Source organism: Toxotes jaculatrix, chromosome 1, assembly GCF_017976425.1.
Source record: "Toxotes jaculatrix isolate fToxJac2 chromosome 1, fToxJac2.pri, whole genome shotgun sequence".
NCBI lineage: Eukaryota > Metazoa > Chordata > Actinopteri > Toxotidae > Toxotes > Toxotes jaculatrix.
The window spans coordinates 15279264-15299193 of record NC_054394.1 but is presented as its reverse complement, the minus strand read 5'-3'; the positions used below and the strand labels follow the sequence as shown (position 1 = coordinate 15299193).

The window sequence follows — 19930 nt, the reverse complement described above, 5'->3', positions numbered from 1 at the left end:
AGAGAAGAGCTACTTCACCCTGTAACCACCCACTCCACCATCGCCCTCCGGCAGTGCTCCTCACACATACACAGCACAGGAGAGTAGAGAAGGCGAGAGAGAGGGTTGAGAAGAGGCAAAGGACAGGAGAGGAGAGGAGGAACGAAAGAAAGAAAGAAAGAGAGAGACTCTGGGAGAGCCTTGGGACGTCTGGGCTTTGTTTTTCCAGTGGGACTGTGTGCTGTTCTGTAGCTCTAGGCACATTCAAACATTCAAATGAGGACTTGGAAGAAAGAACAACAATGGAAAGACAGAAAAAAATGGACCTCTGTAAAGTGCCCGGTGTTAAATTTTTATGGAACAAAAACTTATGTTTTTTTTTTTTTTTTTTCTATTTCCAACTTCAGTCATTGTTTCCTTTTTTCTCTGGTGTGTTAGTAAATGGCCATTTGTATGTTAATATGAAAAACCAAGATCAAGTACTGATAGATGGACTGCTAGAAAACCATGTTGGTCTTGCGTTTGTTTGAGAGAGGAGAACCTGAGAGATTCTGCCATGACTATCTTTTAATCTGCTTATATCGAGACTTTCTACCAGCCTTTGCATGGTCTCTGGACGCTGTTGCATATCATTAAAGACGAAAAGCTGGAGGGAAGACTCTTACTGTGTCAAAAAAAAAAAAAGAAAAAACAAACAAAAAAAACCTATTTATTGGTCTTATTTCTTACGAATGGATATTTAGCAGAGGAAGCTCAAACTCGATCCATCCACTGAGGCTGTGGTCTTGACTCCTCTGACATGGGCCCGCGTTTGCTGGCTTATTAGACACGGATCACTATCAACAGCTCAAAGTGCGCAAAGACGCTGCGACATGCGACACAACTTGGACCTCTTGCTTCGGTGGTTGGATTGACTCTAGTTTACCACAAAGAACTATTAAATGTGGAAAACAGGTGTAAAAGAAAACCTGTAGTCTGTAAATGGTAGACTGCGTCTTCGATATAATCCAGTTTGTTTATGTCAAAATGTAAAGTACTTGTCTTCCCTAGAAATCTTCCAGAAAGATTTCTCCAATAAAAGTTGATTTCATTTATATCCCCGAGAATATTCTATAAATGTTCCATGCATCATAAAATACATTACTTTAGGGTCAGGTACAATTTGTCTCTTAGGTATAGTTGTATTATAGTGTCCTATGGTCAAAAAAAAAATTTGTGCAACTAGAAATATTTAATTCCTATAATTATGATTAAACATTGCTTGACAGAGTTTTAAACTTAAGTGTTTGGCAGTTGTTTACAAGTACATATCAGATTTAATCATTGTTGATTGTAAAACAGACCAAAGCCTTTGTATTTCATCTAGTTCACAATGTTTTTTTTTTTTTTAAAGATATTAGTCTTGTGTTGCAAAATTTTGTAAACACGTTCTGTTTCGATTACATTGGCTACTAGTTCGTAAGACTGCAGTCGAACCCCGCAGTCCTTATTTATAATTGAAGACCATGGGAGGGTTTTTCTAGCATCATCTGTCATGCTCTTTTGAGTTTTGCATTTTTATTTCAGTGTGTACGTAGAACATGGACACATACTGGGTTTACGTCTGAGCAATGCTTCTGAGATAAAACGTCTACACGCTGTCTCTTAAATATTTCAATTTAATTTTATTTAAAATGGAGCTTTCTAAATGTATTTTGTGAAAACTATAAAACATTTTGTACAGTAAAATTGTGTCTTAAAGAAAGCCTTTTTGACTGTTCAATGCTCTGTCTAATACAGTGTCAGTCTTTGCTGAGCAAGTAGAGGCACTTCTTAATTTTCATTACTGCAATTTTTAACTTTACTTTTGTAAATCTAATGCTGACAAATGCTGGTACAAGGGCTTGTAATACACACACAACGCTTCCAATTCCCACCAAACAAAGGTGTCCAAAATAACAAACCTCTCTTGATGTATGGGGCTGAACCAAGTCGACACAGACCACACAGCACAACACCACCGCACAATGAGAAAGGTCAAGCAATTCACCATCACTGGCTCTTGTTTTAGTAGAGTTACGATGGTATGAAGAAATACAGAACCAATGAGGACGCGGAGAGAGCAGGGAAGAGAAAAAAAAAAGTCATGGAATAAAGCAGTCAGTGCCTAGAGCGAGGCAGAGGAGCGATTGTGTGGCAGAGTGAGTTATTTTGCTTCACTTGCTGCCTCAGCAGGGGGGTTGTGTCTGTGTGTGTGTGTGTATGGATTTGAAGGGGTGTGTTAGAGAGAGTGAGAGAGAGAGCGTCTAAAAGGAAAGGATGTCCAGGAAAGAGCGAGGTCAGGTAACATTCACACAGCATGTAACAGCACCAAATATCTTGCTCAATTGATTAATTGAATTTACACGTCTCACTCAATATTTAATAGTCCAATCAGAACTTTGAGGATCGGAGGTTAATCAGATTTTTAAGAGGATTTTTTTATTTTGTGGGGCTAATGCAGTTTTTCTATTCATTTAATCCAGTTTATCACACAGACGGAGGAATACTGTTTTGAGAGCAGTGGGAGGGGGAGAGCGAACGAGCTAGACGAACCTGCCGAGACAGAGGAAGAACATTAATAATTACAGAGAGCGAATGAAAGAGAAATTCAAAATGCAAGAAAGAAAGACTGCAATTAGAGGAAGTCTAAATAATACACAGCTCTAGGATAAAAAGATTTAAATTTGATTTTCGCTCGGAACAAAGTCAGACAATATAAGTTTCCGTAAAAGTTCCTGAGAACGTTTGATACACTTTGATCTGTGGTTTAATGTGACACTAATTTTGACCTGGAAATCTGAATCTGAATTCTCCCGGCAGCAAACAGAAGCTGATCCTCTGTTGGTGTCAGCAGTTAAATTCTGTGCTGTGTGTGTGTGTGTGTGCTGAAACATGAAGTAACATCGCCCTCATCATTGTTATTATCATGGATAATAGTCTAGATTTGTGTATTTTGTAAACTGTATTTAACAGGTATGGTAACCTCATTATGTAATCTGAAACACCACATGTTTGAAGAACGATCTGCTTTATAAAACCAAAACTGACAGAGAGAGAGATATTCAATGTGAAAAAGAAAACACGGCCTTACATTTTGTTACTCGAATAGTGTTGCGGTGTGACAGGCATTCAATAATAGAACAGAACCTGGAAGACCTCAGCTAAAGCTACTGTAGGAAAACAGCTATGGCTTTGGTAAGGAATCAATAGGACATAAGCGGCAGCTGCCAAAAGACACGATTATAAAAGCGTATTCTCTACACTCAGTCCCATGGCTTTCTTTTTTGCTACAGGGCCAAGTGAGGCTTTCAAGAAGTAGGTCCTGTAAAAATGTGCCAACAACACTGGATGTTCATCGTATGTGTTATTTTCACAGATTTCATTAAGATGAAATGCAAGTAATTTAACAAAAAAGAATATGCATTATTTGTAATACTGACATATTTTTCCAAACAGATTTAAATACGTTAGGGGGAGGGGAATACGTGAGGGGAATAAGGGTATCTGAAGAGCCACATAATAATTTATTTAGAAAAAAAAAACTCTGCTGAATAGGAGAGAGCACCACTCTCTCTACCAGACTGTGAACTTTCAGTTATTGTGTTATTGTGTTCAGAGGCTTAAATTAATAGAGATTTCCTGGTACCCTGAATTACTTATTAATACTTATTACAGAAGCATGTGTGGTGGCTAATTAAAACCCACTGCATTGTCTAACCACGTACAACCAACTTTATCCCAGGGGAGAACACTGACAAATCTGCTGTCGATCAGGTGTAAGAAGTCATATTTTAAATGCTGTTTACTTCAATCTTGAAAATCTGCACAGCCGCTTGTGTAATATATGTAAACTGAATCTGCATAAAGACAACCTTTGGTGAAATGTACGTACTGACTAGCTGATTCACCAAGTTCTAAATGTGCTTAAAAATGTGACAACCCTCATTCTCTATGCGCATACAGGACACTGACATTATAAAACTTAAAAAAACCCCCCATCACTTTCTGAACTGACTGAACAAAAAGTGAATCATACGAGCAGTATGGCAACATAAACAAATGCCAAAATGAATTTATTCTATTTTAATCTACCTTAAAATTCCCTACCCTGAATATGTCAGCTCTTCAACAACAATAACTTGGAAAACAGTTTTTATCTTGACAACACAAGCTTTCGTTCACCTGTGTAAGTGACCTGTGTATGTCATCTCTCTTTCTCATACACTCGATATAAGAGCGCTCCGTTCATGCATGAAACTGTCAGGTAACACCACCCTCTCCCAACACGTGTTGTAGATGCTTACCAATACTGCCAGTTTTTACAGGCAAAAATATTCAAACTGGCATCAACAGCAGACTGAGGAAAACAAAAATGAAACATTTAATTTTTCATGTTGTTTTTTCTCTGTTTCTCCATGTCACCATTTGACCTAATTTGTTCTTTTGGGCTTGTCATGGCAAAGCAGCTCATCCAGCAAACATGCCTGATGAGGTGTGAAGCCTGCACCCAAATCCAGCTCTCCTACCCTCTGCCCACATTCCAGCTTACTGGAGGTAGACGTCACTCACCGGCACAGTCTCAGGGTCAGATGGAGGCATCCCCATTCGAACCTGAAACCAGTGAGGCAGACCAGAGATCAGTCACTCATAACACGCTGACTTTATGTCCTCTCAGGCTCACAGGCAGTCAACTTCCCCTTCAGAGCTGGTGTTGAGACAAAGCAAAGTAAATTTTGAGTAAAGAGCATACGTTGTGCGCTGTGTTTTTATTTTCTTTTATTTAAGTCAACAAAAGCACATTTTATTGCATTATCCTACAAAAAAATTTGTACTTTCATACTGTTGTACACGGTGGAGCTAAGCAGGAGTGGCCACTTGTTTCGTAAAGTAAGTGCTGAGCTAGGGTAGAATGCACTTAAATTATTTAATGTCTGCCAAGACTGAGAGTCTGCAATGACTAAAAAATATTTCATGATTACACTTTACATGTAAACAAACCCCCAGAGGGAGAGGAAAAACCTCCATCTTGGATTTTAATTGGGTTAAGCACAAGTGACCCTGCCAATCACAAACCTTCATATTCACTTTCTGAAACACCATAGAGCTTCTTTAACAACTTTTTTCTTTTTACTTGAAAGTTAAATGTACTTCTCATGACAGTTTGAAATGTGCAAATAAGGCCGTCAGAGTAAGAAAAGAAAAAGAGTCTACTTTAAAATGATATAAAAACAACTTGAAATGTAGCATGAAATGTGTCTGTTATGAGTAGAGGTACTGTGGATGTTTAGATCTTCACCCCTGGCTGGGACAGTTGGCAGGTGGTAATGGCTGGAAGGGTTATCGCGGCTGACATTATGTGGGCGAGGGAACAACCTGGTCACCGTGGTAAAGAGGACAACGCTGCAGCGTTCCAGGTGTTGGTTGCCCGTGGCGACTGTGTGGGAGCTCTAGAAGTCCAGGTGTTTGTTGCCGGAAGTGCCAGAGCCACAGGCTGAAGCCACCGTGGTCCCTCCTGCCAGCTCCCCCCTGCTCACACGACTCACAGTCTCAGACAAGTCTGGAGGCAAATGTAGTCTCTACAGAAATTAGAGGGTGCGTGGGGGAGGGAGGGGTGGGGGGTTGGGGGAGAGGGAGAGGGAGAGTGGAGGCAGAGTATTAGATCAGTCTGTATAGAGAAAAAGGAAAGCACTACAGTGGATCAACATACAGTAGATGGTACACTTCAGTGATGTGTATTCACAGAGAGCCATGTTGGGTTGAAATTGCATTAGATGCTTCACCACTCCCCTCAGCACTGGCAGCGTGGAGCAAACCTGCTAGCGCGCTGCTAAATGCTTCAGAGAGCTTTAGGTCTGTTACAGCTCATAGGGAATATGTGTGTGTGAGTGTGTGTGTGTCTGTGTGAGGTAGGGGCGCTCTGAGAAGTTGCGCATGGGACAGAATGCATTTACGAGTTAAGGCAAGAGAAAGTGTGTGTTCAGACACAAGTGTGCATGCAGGACCTGGATGTGTTTGCACTTGTGTTTAACTGTTTTACTGTGTTTGTAGCACAGATGATTATGTTCGGCTAATACCAGAGTCATTAGAATCAAGTCTTTTAGCTGTTTCATAGTAAAGCTTATCTGTGGAGCCGCCCTGTGCCAACTCAAAGCACAAAGGGCCACTCATGTAAAGCCCCCTAACACCAACACGCTAACTACTATAAAGCTTAAGAGGGGGCTACACTGCTCTGCCCTCTCCTGAAGCTGCAAGAAAAGCCGCCAGTGGCACTCCACGAACAAAGTCTTGAAGAGGTGCTGAGAGCGTGAGAGGAGGTGAAGTGTCTCCAGAGTCAAGTGTGCGCCCAACAATGGTGTTGAGTAGCATGTTGCTCGAGTGTCTATCGAGGAAGTTAAATAAAGAATACAGGCATCCAGGGTACAAGACAAGTCAAACCCTGTAATTTGCCCCTAAAAGAATCTGCCATGACATCTGAAACCCACTGGTCAAAGCCTACACTCCCACCTTACCCCACCCCACCACATCCCACCCCTCCCCACCCTAGCCCATCCTCTAAACCTTCCCTGTCTGCCACATCCTTACCCCCTCCAGACATACAACTTTAAGAGAGCCCTTCCACTCCCACAGATACTTATCTTTTTCTTAATGACTAGGTGTTTGGGTATAAGGTTTAACAGCGTCATTACTAAGAGATCATTGAGGACTACGCAGCACTCTTTGCCCCTCTAGGGCGGACTACTTCCTTCCTTTGCTTAATACCGTTTTAGGCGCACTGAAACATCTGAGTCTGAACTACAAACTATTTTTACATCACTGATGTTCCTGTCTGATACAAAGCCTCGTGCCCCTGCTACTGCAGGGGAAGCAGGTCGGAGGCGCATCATGCTCAAGTGGTCTCTCTTCTGTTGAGCACATTGCCTTTGTGTGTGTGTCAGCAGACCGTTTGTCAGGCAAGTAGAGGAAACAAGAGGAGTAGTCTTCATGCAGCCCAGCAGATTATCTGGGGCAGGTGAGCACTGAGACACTGTGAAGGACCTATAATTTAATGTAAGGTGGTAAAGGTAAGGTTACACAGGACTTAGAAAGGCAAGGATGAAAGATTCCCACTTGGAGAACAGACAAAAAAATGAGCACAAATCTAACTATCAAAGTAATTAGCAAGTTGTTAAAAACGTACATGATGAAGTTCTCAGACTTTTCTTTGTATGTAACTCCTTCCCTGACTCTATCTCTCACACGCAAACATCCACGCAAACTCATATATTGGCCTTGAGGGGGCCTCCAGAAGCTCCGCTCTGCTACCTCCCCTGCCAAACCTCACCTGTGTAACCTTTCGTGTCTTCAGCTCACTCAAGTGTGATTGAAAAAGAAAAACAATGCATTGATCAAGCCTGGACTCAGTCCTGCTTAGTGCACTGCAGCGGAAACACGGTAGAGAGAGGGGTAGGAGAAAAATCAATCACATATACATCATCCTCAGTGGGTGAAAAAAAAAAAAAAAAAAAAAGACATCACACCGTTGTCTGGCTGTCATGCACCCACGGCCCTGGCTACACTGTGTCTGCTTGGCTCTGGGCTCTGTGAACCCACTGTGCAGAGCGAAGGTCAAAGCAATCCAGAAGTGCAGCTCAGCTCCTCTAACCTTTGAGTTCAGGGGCAGATGAGAACAATCAATGGTAACATCAAAGTTGGAGGGAGGAGCAGACAAAACCAATCGATCGGTTTGACACACAGAGGGAAAAGACAGCCTAGTAACAGTCAGCAACCATCCCGCACATCAGTGACAGCTGCTGTTAGAGATGATAACAGTTATTGGTTGTCAGGGCCCTAAGAACTTACTTTATGTTCAGTTCCACTCTAAAATACAGTGTCAGTGCAAGTTAACTGGATGAGAACAGTCTAAAAGAAAGGTTTTGATTCCTTTTTACCCTGATTTTGAAATTTACACAAATGCAAGGTAAGTGAAGGGCACTTATTTTAGCAGTGACAGGCCAACTACGGGGCTGCCATAAACATTTGCGTTGACACCAAATGAATGGAGGTCAGTGTAAAACTTAGACAGACATAGTGAGAGAGGCTCTGAGTCTGCTTCCCTATGACCTGCACACTCCATGATGTAAACAAGGACATCCGGAAAATTCTCAGAGGCATAGTGGGGTGTATGTGTGTGTGAAGTCTTTCTCTGCTGCCTGGCAACCTTCACGAGGGTGGAGAGAGAGGGAAAAAATAAGAGAGGGTTGGGGGGGGGGGGACGGGGGTGCTGGATGGGAGTGGACGGCGGGAAAGTAGACCATTGGCTGTGTTGTATTGGTGGTGGGGGGGTTGTGAAAATGGATGTGTGCCACAATGTTAGTGCGAGTATGTGTGTGATGTCAATGTTCCCTCCCTGGTGGCGGGCAGGGGTAAAGGTCTGTGGTTCAGCTCCGCTCCACAGCCAGAGGGGCTGGGGCCATGCTGGCAAAAGGGTGAGGGGTGACAAAGCTCCAAACGAGTGCTAAGCACTTGAAATGAGCCCTCGGGGCCAGCCCACAGACTAGCTTTGCCTAAGAGGGTTACTAATATCACCCCACAATGAACAATTCCCTTCAGCTTACTAAACACCCCAAAGACCCGAGTTCTTAAGAAATACAGCATGTCATGTTACTTGTAACTGGACGTCTACAGTCTCCACATATAGCAGTGTTTCATGGGTCAGAAAAGGAGGCAAAAGCCACCAAATCACAGTTTTAATGCTTTTGGTTATGTTCCGGTTACGAATATAACAAATGTTATGTAAGCGTGGTATAAATCAGAATCCAAACGGACAAATTTTTTCCAACTGCAGCTTACAAGGGACCCGGTCACACAAAGCAGTGCCATCAAAGGCATTCCACTGCTGGTAACGGCTTGCTAATGACTGGAGTATTAGGTGCTAATTTAACGAGTCATTTCTTCCATAGAGTTTTAGCCACACTTTCAAATGGCCCGTGTCACTGTACAGCTTAGAACTCTGGGAAACCCAACACCTTGTTGGAACACATGACGACTGGTCTGGCTGTTCCAATCAGATTAGCCGATGTTGGACCATACTCATGGAAGTGACACGATATTTACCATAAACACCTACTTAACACAGTCATTGTTGTAATTTGGTCAGCATATTATAAGCTCTATTAAGTCAGTGTAATGAGAGAAACTAAACACTGTATAACTAAGCTGAAGTCAATTGCAGAAGAAACGACGACTAAGCACTCTGGCTACATGTTGTCATGCATGAATAAGAATTCTTGTCATTGCATCGATGCCGAACAACATAATAATATGATACTGAAGAATACAGTTTGGATGGATTTATATACCACAAATCCAGTATTCATGGACAGTGGTCACATTAGAGGTGATACCTTTTGCCATTTCCATTTTCCTGAACAGCACAGCTGCAGTGCAGCCACTGTAAACTAATGTGGACGTCTGTCCATGACACCAGGTCAATGTCCTCCATTTGCAGTCCTATTTCTACAACCAGCCAAGGGTCAAAATGGTAGCAGAACTAAATTGGTAGAAATTTCCCAGACTCGCTGGTCTATCCAGTCACTAAACCAAGCTAAATCACCTCCTAGTGCCATAATCCCTCACACCTCTAAAGTTACACTGCATTGTGTGGGAAATCATTTGCTGAACCTATAGGAACTAGTATTAACTTCAGCACACCAAAACCCACATAATGAGGTGATGTGCCTTTCTATGGGAGAAGCAAACTATCATCACATTTACGCTGGTAATTTCAGAGAATACTTCCGCTACCTGGCTAGAAAAAAATGCAGAAACAACTGAGCATAAATCCCATCACTTTGGTAATTCTAGCCCACCTGCACCCAACAAAAGCAAGAAGAAGCTCTACCTTCCTCTTCTTTCGTGGTAACAAAGACTGCAACACGATCCCTGGCCTTGCCCTAAGAATAACCTGTTGACTGGGGAAGTTTCCATCCCCATGAGTTTGTCATTTTTAGAGTTTACAAAAATCGCAGTTAACTCATTCATCTTCCTCATTTCTCACTGATTATTTCTTTGTCAAACAAATTTCTACTTAACGTGTAAGGATGGTTACATTTCCCAGCTATCTAACTACGTTGTTCTGCTGATGTGCATGATGTGCAAAAGCATGCAGGTCAACAGAACACTAAACGTACATGCTTTTTAAGTAAAAGACAAGAGAAGAGGGAAACAAATGTGAACTGCACTAGAACCCATCTCGAGTTTCTTTTTTTGGTAATTTGGTGATGGTCACCTGCTCGTCATGTCACCTGCTGCCTGATCCAGGATAATCTGAGAAGCAGGGGTACACACATTCAGGCAGACTGACAGACAGACAGATACAGACACAGGCTCCTCATCTCTTCTGCTTCATGGCTAATGCATCTGACAGAGTAGGCAGCAGGCAGGCAGAAGGATGAGTAAGCATTTTGAGTGTAATTATATTCCCAAACACTGGAAGAATGAGAAGGGACTAATAACTGACTGGATTTCATTAAAAGTGAGCATGTCCAAACAGGAAATTGATTAGCTGACAATATTGCAAGGTTCTTTAATACCTAAAGGAATGTTTATTCCTGTTCTCTTGAATATCTAGCTCCTCACTTACCCTTCACGCTCCACAGACTGATGTAAAACAGCATTTGATAGTATGTCATGTTACTAAACATGACATGCATGGGAATCAGTTAGCTTCACGATGCTTCTGAATAACCAAATGGACAAACAAGGGCCAAAGTGTAACTGTGCTGTAACACAACAACTTGACTTGTTATCTCCGTCGTCATCATCTTCAGCTGAACCCTCCTCTGGGGGCCTCTGCTCAGGCCTGTCAAGAGCTTTGACAGGGGAAGCAGCGTGAGGCCATTTTGTCTCTTTTCAGTTCGGTTTTGTTTCTCTTTGGAGGGCAGTGTTGGTATGGACCGTGGGCGTTGTAGGGTGAGGGGGCGAGGGCACATTGACCCCATTGGTGCTGGGTAGAAAGGGGGGGGGGGTTAGTTGGTGTTATGGACTTGGGCACAGCCAGGGAGTGCTGGTCCGTCCCTGGAGTGACATGGTGCCTGGGGAGAAAGGGAGAGGGATAGAGGGCGTAGAGTACAAACATGTCTAAGTGCTGCCTTCACTACTGATAGGCCCATAGCAAATAGTGCGGCTGCATGGGTTATGACAGCATATCTGGGGGACTTCTTGTGCCCTCCACCCCTCAAACTCACATTTTCCCCCTCAAACCATGACTCTGATACAAACGTCCTCAGGTTTAAAAAAAAAAAAAAAAAAAACACTGACACTTTTGGTAAGAGCAGGTGTTCTAGTGCTATAGATGCCCTGCTATAATAATCACACTCGGGTAAAAAAAATTCGAAACATTCAGTTTTTAATCTTAAAAAGCAACACACAGCTAAAGAACAGCTATAGGTTAAAGCTATAGCCCGACTCACTATTCAGCTGTTTATTGCAAAATAATCAATTTCATCCTTATAACGTTAAAAAATAATGTTGTTAGGCCACTTTGAGTGTTTGCGTTTTTCATAAAATGACCACCCACAGCGCAGAACAGTTTGAGAAATCAACTGACTAGAAATACTTGGAAAATGTCAGTAATTGCTTACATTTGTAACAGTTTGACATTTGGGGAAATACACATATTTGCTTACTAGCAGAGAGCTAGATCCAATAATTGATCCCCCTTGCTTATCTGTCCTTTCTATAAGAAGCTGGAGCAAGCAGCCAGTTAGCTTAGCTTAGACTGCTAGCTTAGACTTAGCAAGACTGGAAACAAGGGGAAACACATATAGCCTGGCTCTGTCCAAATGTAACAAAATCAGCCTTCTAACAATTGTCAGACTATTGTTTGGTTGGGGGCAGTGACTTCCTGGAGTCTCCAATGTTTCTCTAATGTCTCCAATAGTGTCCTGGCAACCTCATGGTAACGAAAAGGTGGAGTGCGAATAAGCTAGTTGTCAAAATGTTGAACTATTTCTTTAAAATCCCCACAATAACTGGCTCTGTCACTGTGTCAGTCACCAAAAAAATAAAAAGCCAGAGAATTACCGAGGATATTTTGTCATGTATTATTCATGTTTTTTTCTGAGGTGCACTCAGTCTACAAGTGCAAAAAGACAGACACACACTGCCACTTGCCTATGCATGTGTCACACAGAGGTATTTACAACATGAGCACACAAAGCAGGCTAGTACAACTAGGGTTTCCTGGACCCAGCCTTCCCTCCGACAGAAAGCCCTGTTTCTCTCTCATCGTTTGTGCCGTGATGGAGTTCACGCAGTTTACAGGCATAACATTTGGCAAAGCGAAAGGTCGTCTGGAGGTTACTGTGTCAGCCTGGGTAAGTGGCTGACCCCTTGGGAGGGGTGGGGGCGATCACTCTCACAGAGGAATAGTCTGTTGTTGTGCTCGCAAAAGACCAGGACTGAATGAAACACATCAGAATCAGAAAGAGTATGAAAGAAGGCAGGGAACGAAAACATTATCATTATCTGCCATTTTAAATATTTTCAGTATTTCATATTAAATAGACAACAAGGTTGAAGCTCATACCACAAGTTTGTATACTTTACCTGCCACCACCTCTTTAATTATCCTGCACATAGCATTATTGCATTTTAAGCCACAAGACCATTTAAAGCCACATGGCTGTTTGCTTTGTCCCGGCTTGGTGCCACAAAGAGCAACCCAATATGGCAGAATACCTCACCCTCCTCAGAACAGGACATGGACCACAGATTACCACTGAGAGGTACAGGTGTGTGTGAATACCACTGGTCAGTTATGTTCACTGGGATTTCCCCCATACGTGATTATGGTTTCAGGTTCACCTTGATGCTTGAAATCTTCAGGAACTTCGCAAGTAATTATATGGAACACACAGACAACTTTGTGGCTGCCTGCATTCATGACACTGAGATTCGAGATGATAGAGAGAAATGTTGGAGAATATGTGGTAAAACAGCAAAGGCGGTAACTGGAGACAGGAAGAGAAGATTAAACAGCAAGAAAACTCATCCACGTGACTAAGTGATGTGAAGGAGACAATAAATGAACAGTGTGAGAGAATATGATATTGACAGTTTATGAGTACGGCTAAGAAAGGTGCGCTCACATTGCCCTACAACTATGTATGACATAACAATTTAAGATAATGTGCTGATGTGTTTGTAATACTTTTGATGTCATTGTGGTTGCACATATGCGCAAGAGTCTGTGTGTGTGTGTGTATGTTTGCATGCATCCGTGTCTGTTAGTCTGCCCGGATGAATAAAGGGGGGTGGGTATAATCCATCACCAGTTGATAGTCCTCACAAAAAAGGAGCCCTTTTTGCTGAGAGGACAGCCCTTGTGTGGACAAAGACCACCATACTGGGGACTTCATAGGACCCAGCTGAAAAGGTGTTGCCCAGAGTAACCCCATTCACATTAACAGGCATGCTGGCCAAAGCCAGTCATTACTGCTGACTTGGACCAGCCGGGCCACACATAGACCAGCCTAGAGCCTCTAAGGCCATTCACTCCACATCAGCCCACAGGCAAACAGCCTGAACTCTGCCACTGGGGAGCATCTAGAATTGTTACCATTCTATTCGACTGTCTGTCTTGAGAGCTTCAATATATGCAGCCTTTGAGCAAATCTATTAAAAGCAGGAATATACAGTTTTAAAGGGCAAGGTTTGAGTCTTTCCCCATTCACAAAAAAAGTCTGCATTAATGAAGAAAAATAAAAAATAACAATTTGTGTGGCAATATAAAACAAATGAACTGAAAGAAATGGTTCAGTGTATATCCAATCTGGGCCTTAACCACATACACTTACATACAGCACAACAGAGTTGCAAGAAGTATTTCACATGGACAGCCACCAGCCAAGAAGTAACTGTTAAGAGTTTCAGCAGACCACAGATGTGCTACAGCAAATCTATATCTGGCTTTGATATAGCAACTTAAACATATTAAACATTGCATACACTAACACACAAACACACCGTAGTCTCCAACCCTCTCCCTCTATCCTTCCCCATGTTTGCCCTCCACCCCCAACCCACCTCCACCTCTGCTCTCCTCTCCAATGTTGCTCCCTGTGGGCAGGTGGTTGTGTAAATTTAGCCACAGCTAGGTGAGGTGCTTACTGGGTAGACTGTTGGCAAAGCCACCTTTAGGGTGTTCAAGATGTCAGAGGGAATGAGACATCACCTCAGCTGCACTGTCAAAAAATTCACCACCTTCCATTTCCCCCATAACCTCTAGGTCCTTGAAGCACTGTGGGTGATGGGGAATTCTTGTTTTGTGTTTTTTAATTTAGCCTGAAACACACCAGCCATTACCTAACCTAGAGCGGTGGCTGAGTGTTAATTGTGAAGCATTACTAAAGCCATTAAAACAGTGAGCCAGGGCCTGGGGAGAATGTATGCTAAAGTTAAAAATCAGAGAGACAGTGCTAAATGCATGCGATACCCTCTTTGCAAATGACCCCTATAGGAGCTGGCACTGTAGAGAATGTCTGGATTTTAAAACAATAAAAATAAAAATGGCTTTAGCTCAAGAAAAAACACAGTGTGGCGACATGATGAACAAAACGTACAAATCTTTGGTCGAATGATTGTGGCTGTGATTTTCAATATGCAATACTCCATCCATTAACGACCTGTTACAACAATTAAAAATGCAGACTTCTCATCAAAGGACTATAATAAAACATGACATCTAATATCAAATGTCTAATGAAAACTTTCTGTTCTCTTTGGACAATTTAGCATCACAAATTAAACTCAGTACTAATTTTTTTTTTTTATATACTTTAATGTTCCCTGAAGGTTCAAGTGTGTTACATTAAGTGTAGGGACAAATCACAGCCCTTGAAAGTGCACTTTACACCTATGTGATCATAAAATTGTAAAATCACACAGCTCTGGTGGGACAGCAAAAGAGTCTTTGCATAACAGAACAAACAGAAAACTATTCATGAGTGTCAGCATTGACTTGTTTTGGCTTCTCAAAGTGGATCAAGATTATGTAAAATCAGACGACAACGAACAAGTGCAGAGACTGTTCAAGAATTGTGTAAAGGCTGTAACTGTGCCTAATGTGAGGCAGTAATAACACATCTTTTAAATGAGGACCACATTAATATCAATCTATTAGATATAAACTTTTAAGACAAAGTAATTTCTAGCAGCCGCTACTGCGACAGCAAGAAAACATTTAGTACAATGAACAATAAAGCAAAATAATCTGTATTGTGACGTCTATATTTCTACGACACTAATTACCATATAACAAATTACACAGAGCTCTAAAAGTCTAAAGCTCCATAGTTATGGTAAAAAAATTTTTGGAGTCATGGGCAGCTAATTGTTTTAGAGCCTTGAGAGACTTGAAATGGAGGAACAATCTACAATCAGTGTAGAAACAGTATCTGCAGGTAGTATGCAGCAGGAGCAGGTTGGTTAGTAAGGTGACAGTCAGTTAAAATAAAGATGACACTTTTCTCCTAATTTCACAAATCTGACAAAATGAAGAGAATGTACGCAATTTCAGTCCAAAGTTCATGCTAAAATTTTGCTTGAATTTTCTTTAATTACTGAGGCTTTCATTTTGTGGAAGGGTTTCTGGAAACTTGAAAGGCAAAACACTTTTGAAAGAAAAGCGAAAGCTTTTCTGTGGTTAGGGTGCTTAGGTTTATTTGTCAAAAACCTTTGATCACAAAACCACAAAAGCTTGAGGAGACTAATGAGTAAGAATATTAGTTTGACATGTATAATTAGTGTGCAATTATGTTCTCTGAGGTATAGTTGGAAATTAAAAAGTAAAGGTAACTATAGCGATTGATACAGATTGTTGTTGAGTTGAAAAGAATAACAAAATTGGAAAGCGTTCCAAATGTGACTATCAGCTTCTTCATTCTCCCTGATGATGAGTTAGGCGTTTTGCTGGGAAATGGGCGGCCTGCCAGATTGGGGCCAAGTCAGAGTTGTCAGGGGATTACAGTTCTGCCTTGCTCACTGCAGGGGGTGCGGAGTGGGCCTCAATTACCCTGGAGCGGTGTGTTTGATTTGGCCCGGCACTTTTGGGGACAGACCAAAAGCTGAATAATGCACCATTAGCAACTCAAAATCCTGCCCTAAAATGAGTCCACTTATGCATCACATACAGTAATTGTGTGTCTATCAAAGGCTGGCAGGTCTACACCAATTACCCTGATAACAACAAAACAATCTATGCATAATATTATCTGCTGAACACCTGTGGGCAGCCTCAAACATCCAAGCGTTCCCGTTTAAAACTTCCACAGCTCGTTCAAAGTCTGTCACCAGCACAGTGAGGAGAAATGAAGTGTTAACTTCAAAGTGCTAAAACACGAAAATGCAAGGTTGCGCTGAGATAATGTGCAAAAAAAAAGTGTGATGGTTGAACTGTTTATGTTTGTATTTACAAATAGAGGGAGATGACAGATAGAGGGAGGGAGAGTGTGTGAGAGGAGAGTGTGTGAGAGGGGAGAGAGAGAGGGAGAGAGAGAATGTGTGTGTGAGAGAGAGAAAGAGGGAGATCCCCCTACTCTGGCTACAGTTGGAGCTGTGCAATTGAATTTCACACGATATGAGGCAGCAAATGGCATGTAAAGGCTGAAGCGTCAGACGGTTGCTGCCACACGGGCCAGACAGATAAGGGAGGTGTAAGTGAAATCATTAGGTAACTCTGCAGGACATCAGGGGCAGTTTGAGGTTGGCAGGGGGCTATGAGAGCCAAAGGTCCTCCTTGAGCTCCATTGAACACCCACTCAGCCTGATATACATGCACTTACAAACACACAGGGAAAATCACTTATACAAACACAAGCCGCAAGACAAACAAGGACTTCAAGACAGAGACAGGCAAACAACCAAGTGCTGTTTTTCCCCCTCCACCCACAAATACATGCACATGAACACACACGGGGATGTGTACTCATGCACACGTACACACACACACACACACACACACACACACACACACACACACACATACACACATAAACACCACTTCAAACTGCAGACGCCTCATTGAGGTATCAGCTCCAGTGATTGTGTTTGTCCACCTGGGTATGAAAGAGCCATTCTGGCCTGTGTGGCGGAGACAGCAGTGTGGTACAGCTCAAGCCGGAGCCCAGCTAGGCTACGTCTGTCTCAGGCTCTCAGGGAGGGGAGCAGCCAAGTGTGGATGCACCTCATTACCTCACTCATCCACACACCAATTACCCCTAAATAAATACACCCAGCCCACAGGCAGCAACAATGACATCCAGCCTGAAAGGGAAGAAAGGACGCCGTTCAGAAAGCATTTGCACGCACAGAAAAGTGCTGTTGGATAATGATGAAAAAAAAAGTACAGAGAAAAGGAGCAAAAAGAAGAACATGCAGGGGGCTCCAAGTCTTTTTAAGAGCTCAAAGACGAAATGGAGAAAGAGAAAGAATGAAACAAACACCGAGCAAGCAGAGTGAAGTGATTCAGAAAATGATAATTTCTTGCTAAATTTCACCCAACACATCCGCAAATGATTGTTGTGACGGGGGAGGGGCAAAGTTTAATTGTTTTAATGCATGCAGCCATGAGATAGCTCTGCCACGGACTATAATGGTGATCACTGTAGAGCAGACACATATTTGCATGTAAGACGGACCGCTTGGGGTAACGGTAACAGCAGTGTGTGTGAAGGCCAAAGAACATTGGCTAAAAAGAGAACACACTAGCAGCCAAAGAGCTCCGTCCCAAGGAAGTTTGACAAAATATGGCGGGTGGCAAGAAATGTGACAAGAAACACTCTGAAGAAATACAGTATCTGGCCACCCAAAATATGTGAAAACAATTTAAGCTGCTAAAAGTGAAAAGTCTCAGTTACTAGAGTGAGAAGGTGAGCAAAGGATGCAGAAAAGGTGTGTGGCAGAGAAAACAAGACAGATGTGTTTTCAGGGAAGGGGGGTACAAAAGAGAGAGGAAGCCAAGAGTTCCTTCATGCCCCCCCACCCCCCCACCGCTCTGCCCACTTTCCCACCTCCCTCCATGTGGGATCTTTCTGCATGAGTGACTCTGTCATACCTGGGGGACAAAATGGTCTCTCTCTCTCTCTCTCTCTCTCTCTCTCTTCCTCTGTCTGTCTCTCTCTCTGCCCCAGTTCCTCCCTACCCCTTCTCTTGTATGTCTGTGCTATGACTGTGGTGAGCCAACCCTGGTTAGTTGTATGGTACTGTGTTGTGAAAGAGCCTGACGACTCAAGGAGTAAGAGACAGGCTGAATACAATATTATCATCATCAACAATATCTTTAAAAAGATGGAATGAATTAAAGACATTAGAATAAATAAAGGACCTTAAAATATAAAATTATAGATCTCAGCGAAACAGAACATCATACTATAAGTGAACCACTTCTATCTTGGCACCTAAAGGCAAAAAAGATGATTCACTTCCTCCTCTGACACCTGAACAGTCAGGTGATGGGTGGAACTGTGAGTCGCTGAGGGTGGTGTGGAAGGGATGTGCATCAGGATGTAAATACTGATAGGCTGCTCTACAGCCACCAAGATGTACAAGCACATCCCGAACTTGAAAATAACCCACATGACCAGAGCTGGCCGTTTCACCTGACCAGAGGCAGATTCCTGGTTAACAACGAAACAACGGCTGGGAACGCGTCATTTTTCCACGCTGTTGATTCGGTGTAATAAACAGAAGGTGATGGATGGAATGGAAGTGAAAGGAGCAGGTTTATTAGGATTCCTCCCTGACGGAAGGATAATTGAGGGAGGGAACGCTGCGTATGTCTGGTGCCACAGGTGGGTGGAGTAGTGTCAACATGCTGTGGCAGCATTGTCAGGATTCCTGGTGTACAGCTCAACCCTCAATCAGACTGCATGGGAAACCCAGGCTCCGTCACACACAACACAACAGGCAAGCCCTGTGAAGACCTACTGGCCTTTTACTAGCCATTGTGTCTTCTGCGCAGGTCCAGCCAATGCGACCTGCAGCTGGACCTAAAAATAGAAGGGCCCCTTCATCCTTTCTCTCCTCGTCTTCCCTGCTTGACGTTGCCTGGAGGATCCTCCTGGGAGTTCCAGTGTTTTTAATTACCTGCACCCTACAACACCTACACATGCTGTTGTCAAACCCTGCAGCAACCTTCACACACGCAGATTTCACTGTGAACACATCATGTTGTCTTTAAGGTTTATGTTTCTTGTTTTTATTTGATTAAGGTCTGTAAGTGCACACACACACACACACACGCACACACATATTTCAATATATCGGCACTAACACTTTCTCTGAAAGTGTGTGTGAAAAATGGAGGAACTGCCCTGCCAAACGTGCCAACAACCAACTCCAGTGTCTGAAACCTCCTTCACAGAAAGGTTTGCGTGACCTGTGAGATTTCACACACAAGCTGTGCCTGAGAGGAATGTACAGGAGATATGTAGGATCCTCGAGTACACACCCAGAGATGCTTGATGATCTGTACAATCCACAAACATACAAACAGAAGAAAATCATCCTGCTTTTGTTTGTATTCATCCAAACACGTCAAGTGGGCAGGATCTGGCATGCCAGCCAGTTACACAACAAATGGGAACGATTTAATTCACTCACAAGGAACTCACAACACGAGTGTGTGTTGTTTGTAAATATAAACTTTTCTTGTAGCTTTGAGACCACTGAGGTCAATGAAGCTTCAATTGAATGTTATGAATGAAATATCACTTCAACATAAGATTCATCATGATTACTCACAGGTGGTCTAATTTAAATAACATTAGTGACGCTAATAAGGATTGTTATTGTTTTTTGGCACATGTGCATCATCAGGAGCATGACCTGTCCAGACATGTACTGATAAAGCTTGTTGTGTGAAAACAGGATTAGTACCCTGTCTGAGGTC

General features: G+C 42.6%; 1 protein-coding gene across 1 annotated transcript in view; it reads right to left on the bottom strand.

The window, feature by feature from the left end:
- Window positions 1–4767: 4767 nt before the first annotated feature.
- The window catches only part of elp4 (elongator acetyltransferase complex subunit 4), a 49352-nt gene continuing 34189 nt past the window's right edge, over window positions 4768–19930 (bottom strand). Inside the window, exon 10 of the mRNA XM_041037450.1 lies at window positions 4768–5576. Coding sequence (XP_040893384.1) covers window positions 5448–5576 — 129 coding nt within the window. The 3' untranslated portion in view covers window positions 4768–5447. The remainder of the gene's footprint in view (window positions 5577–19930) is intronic.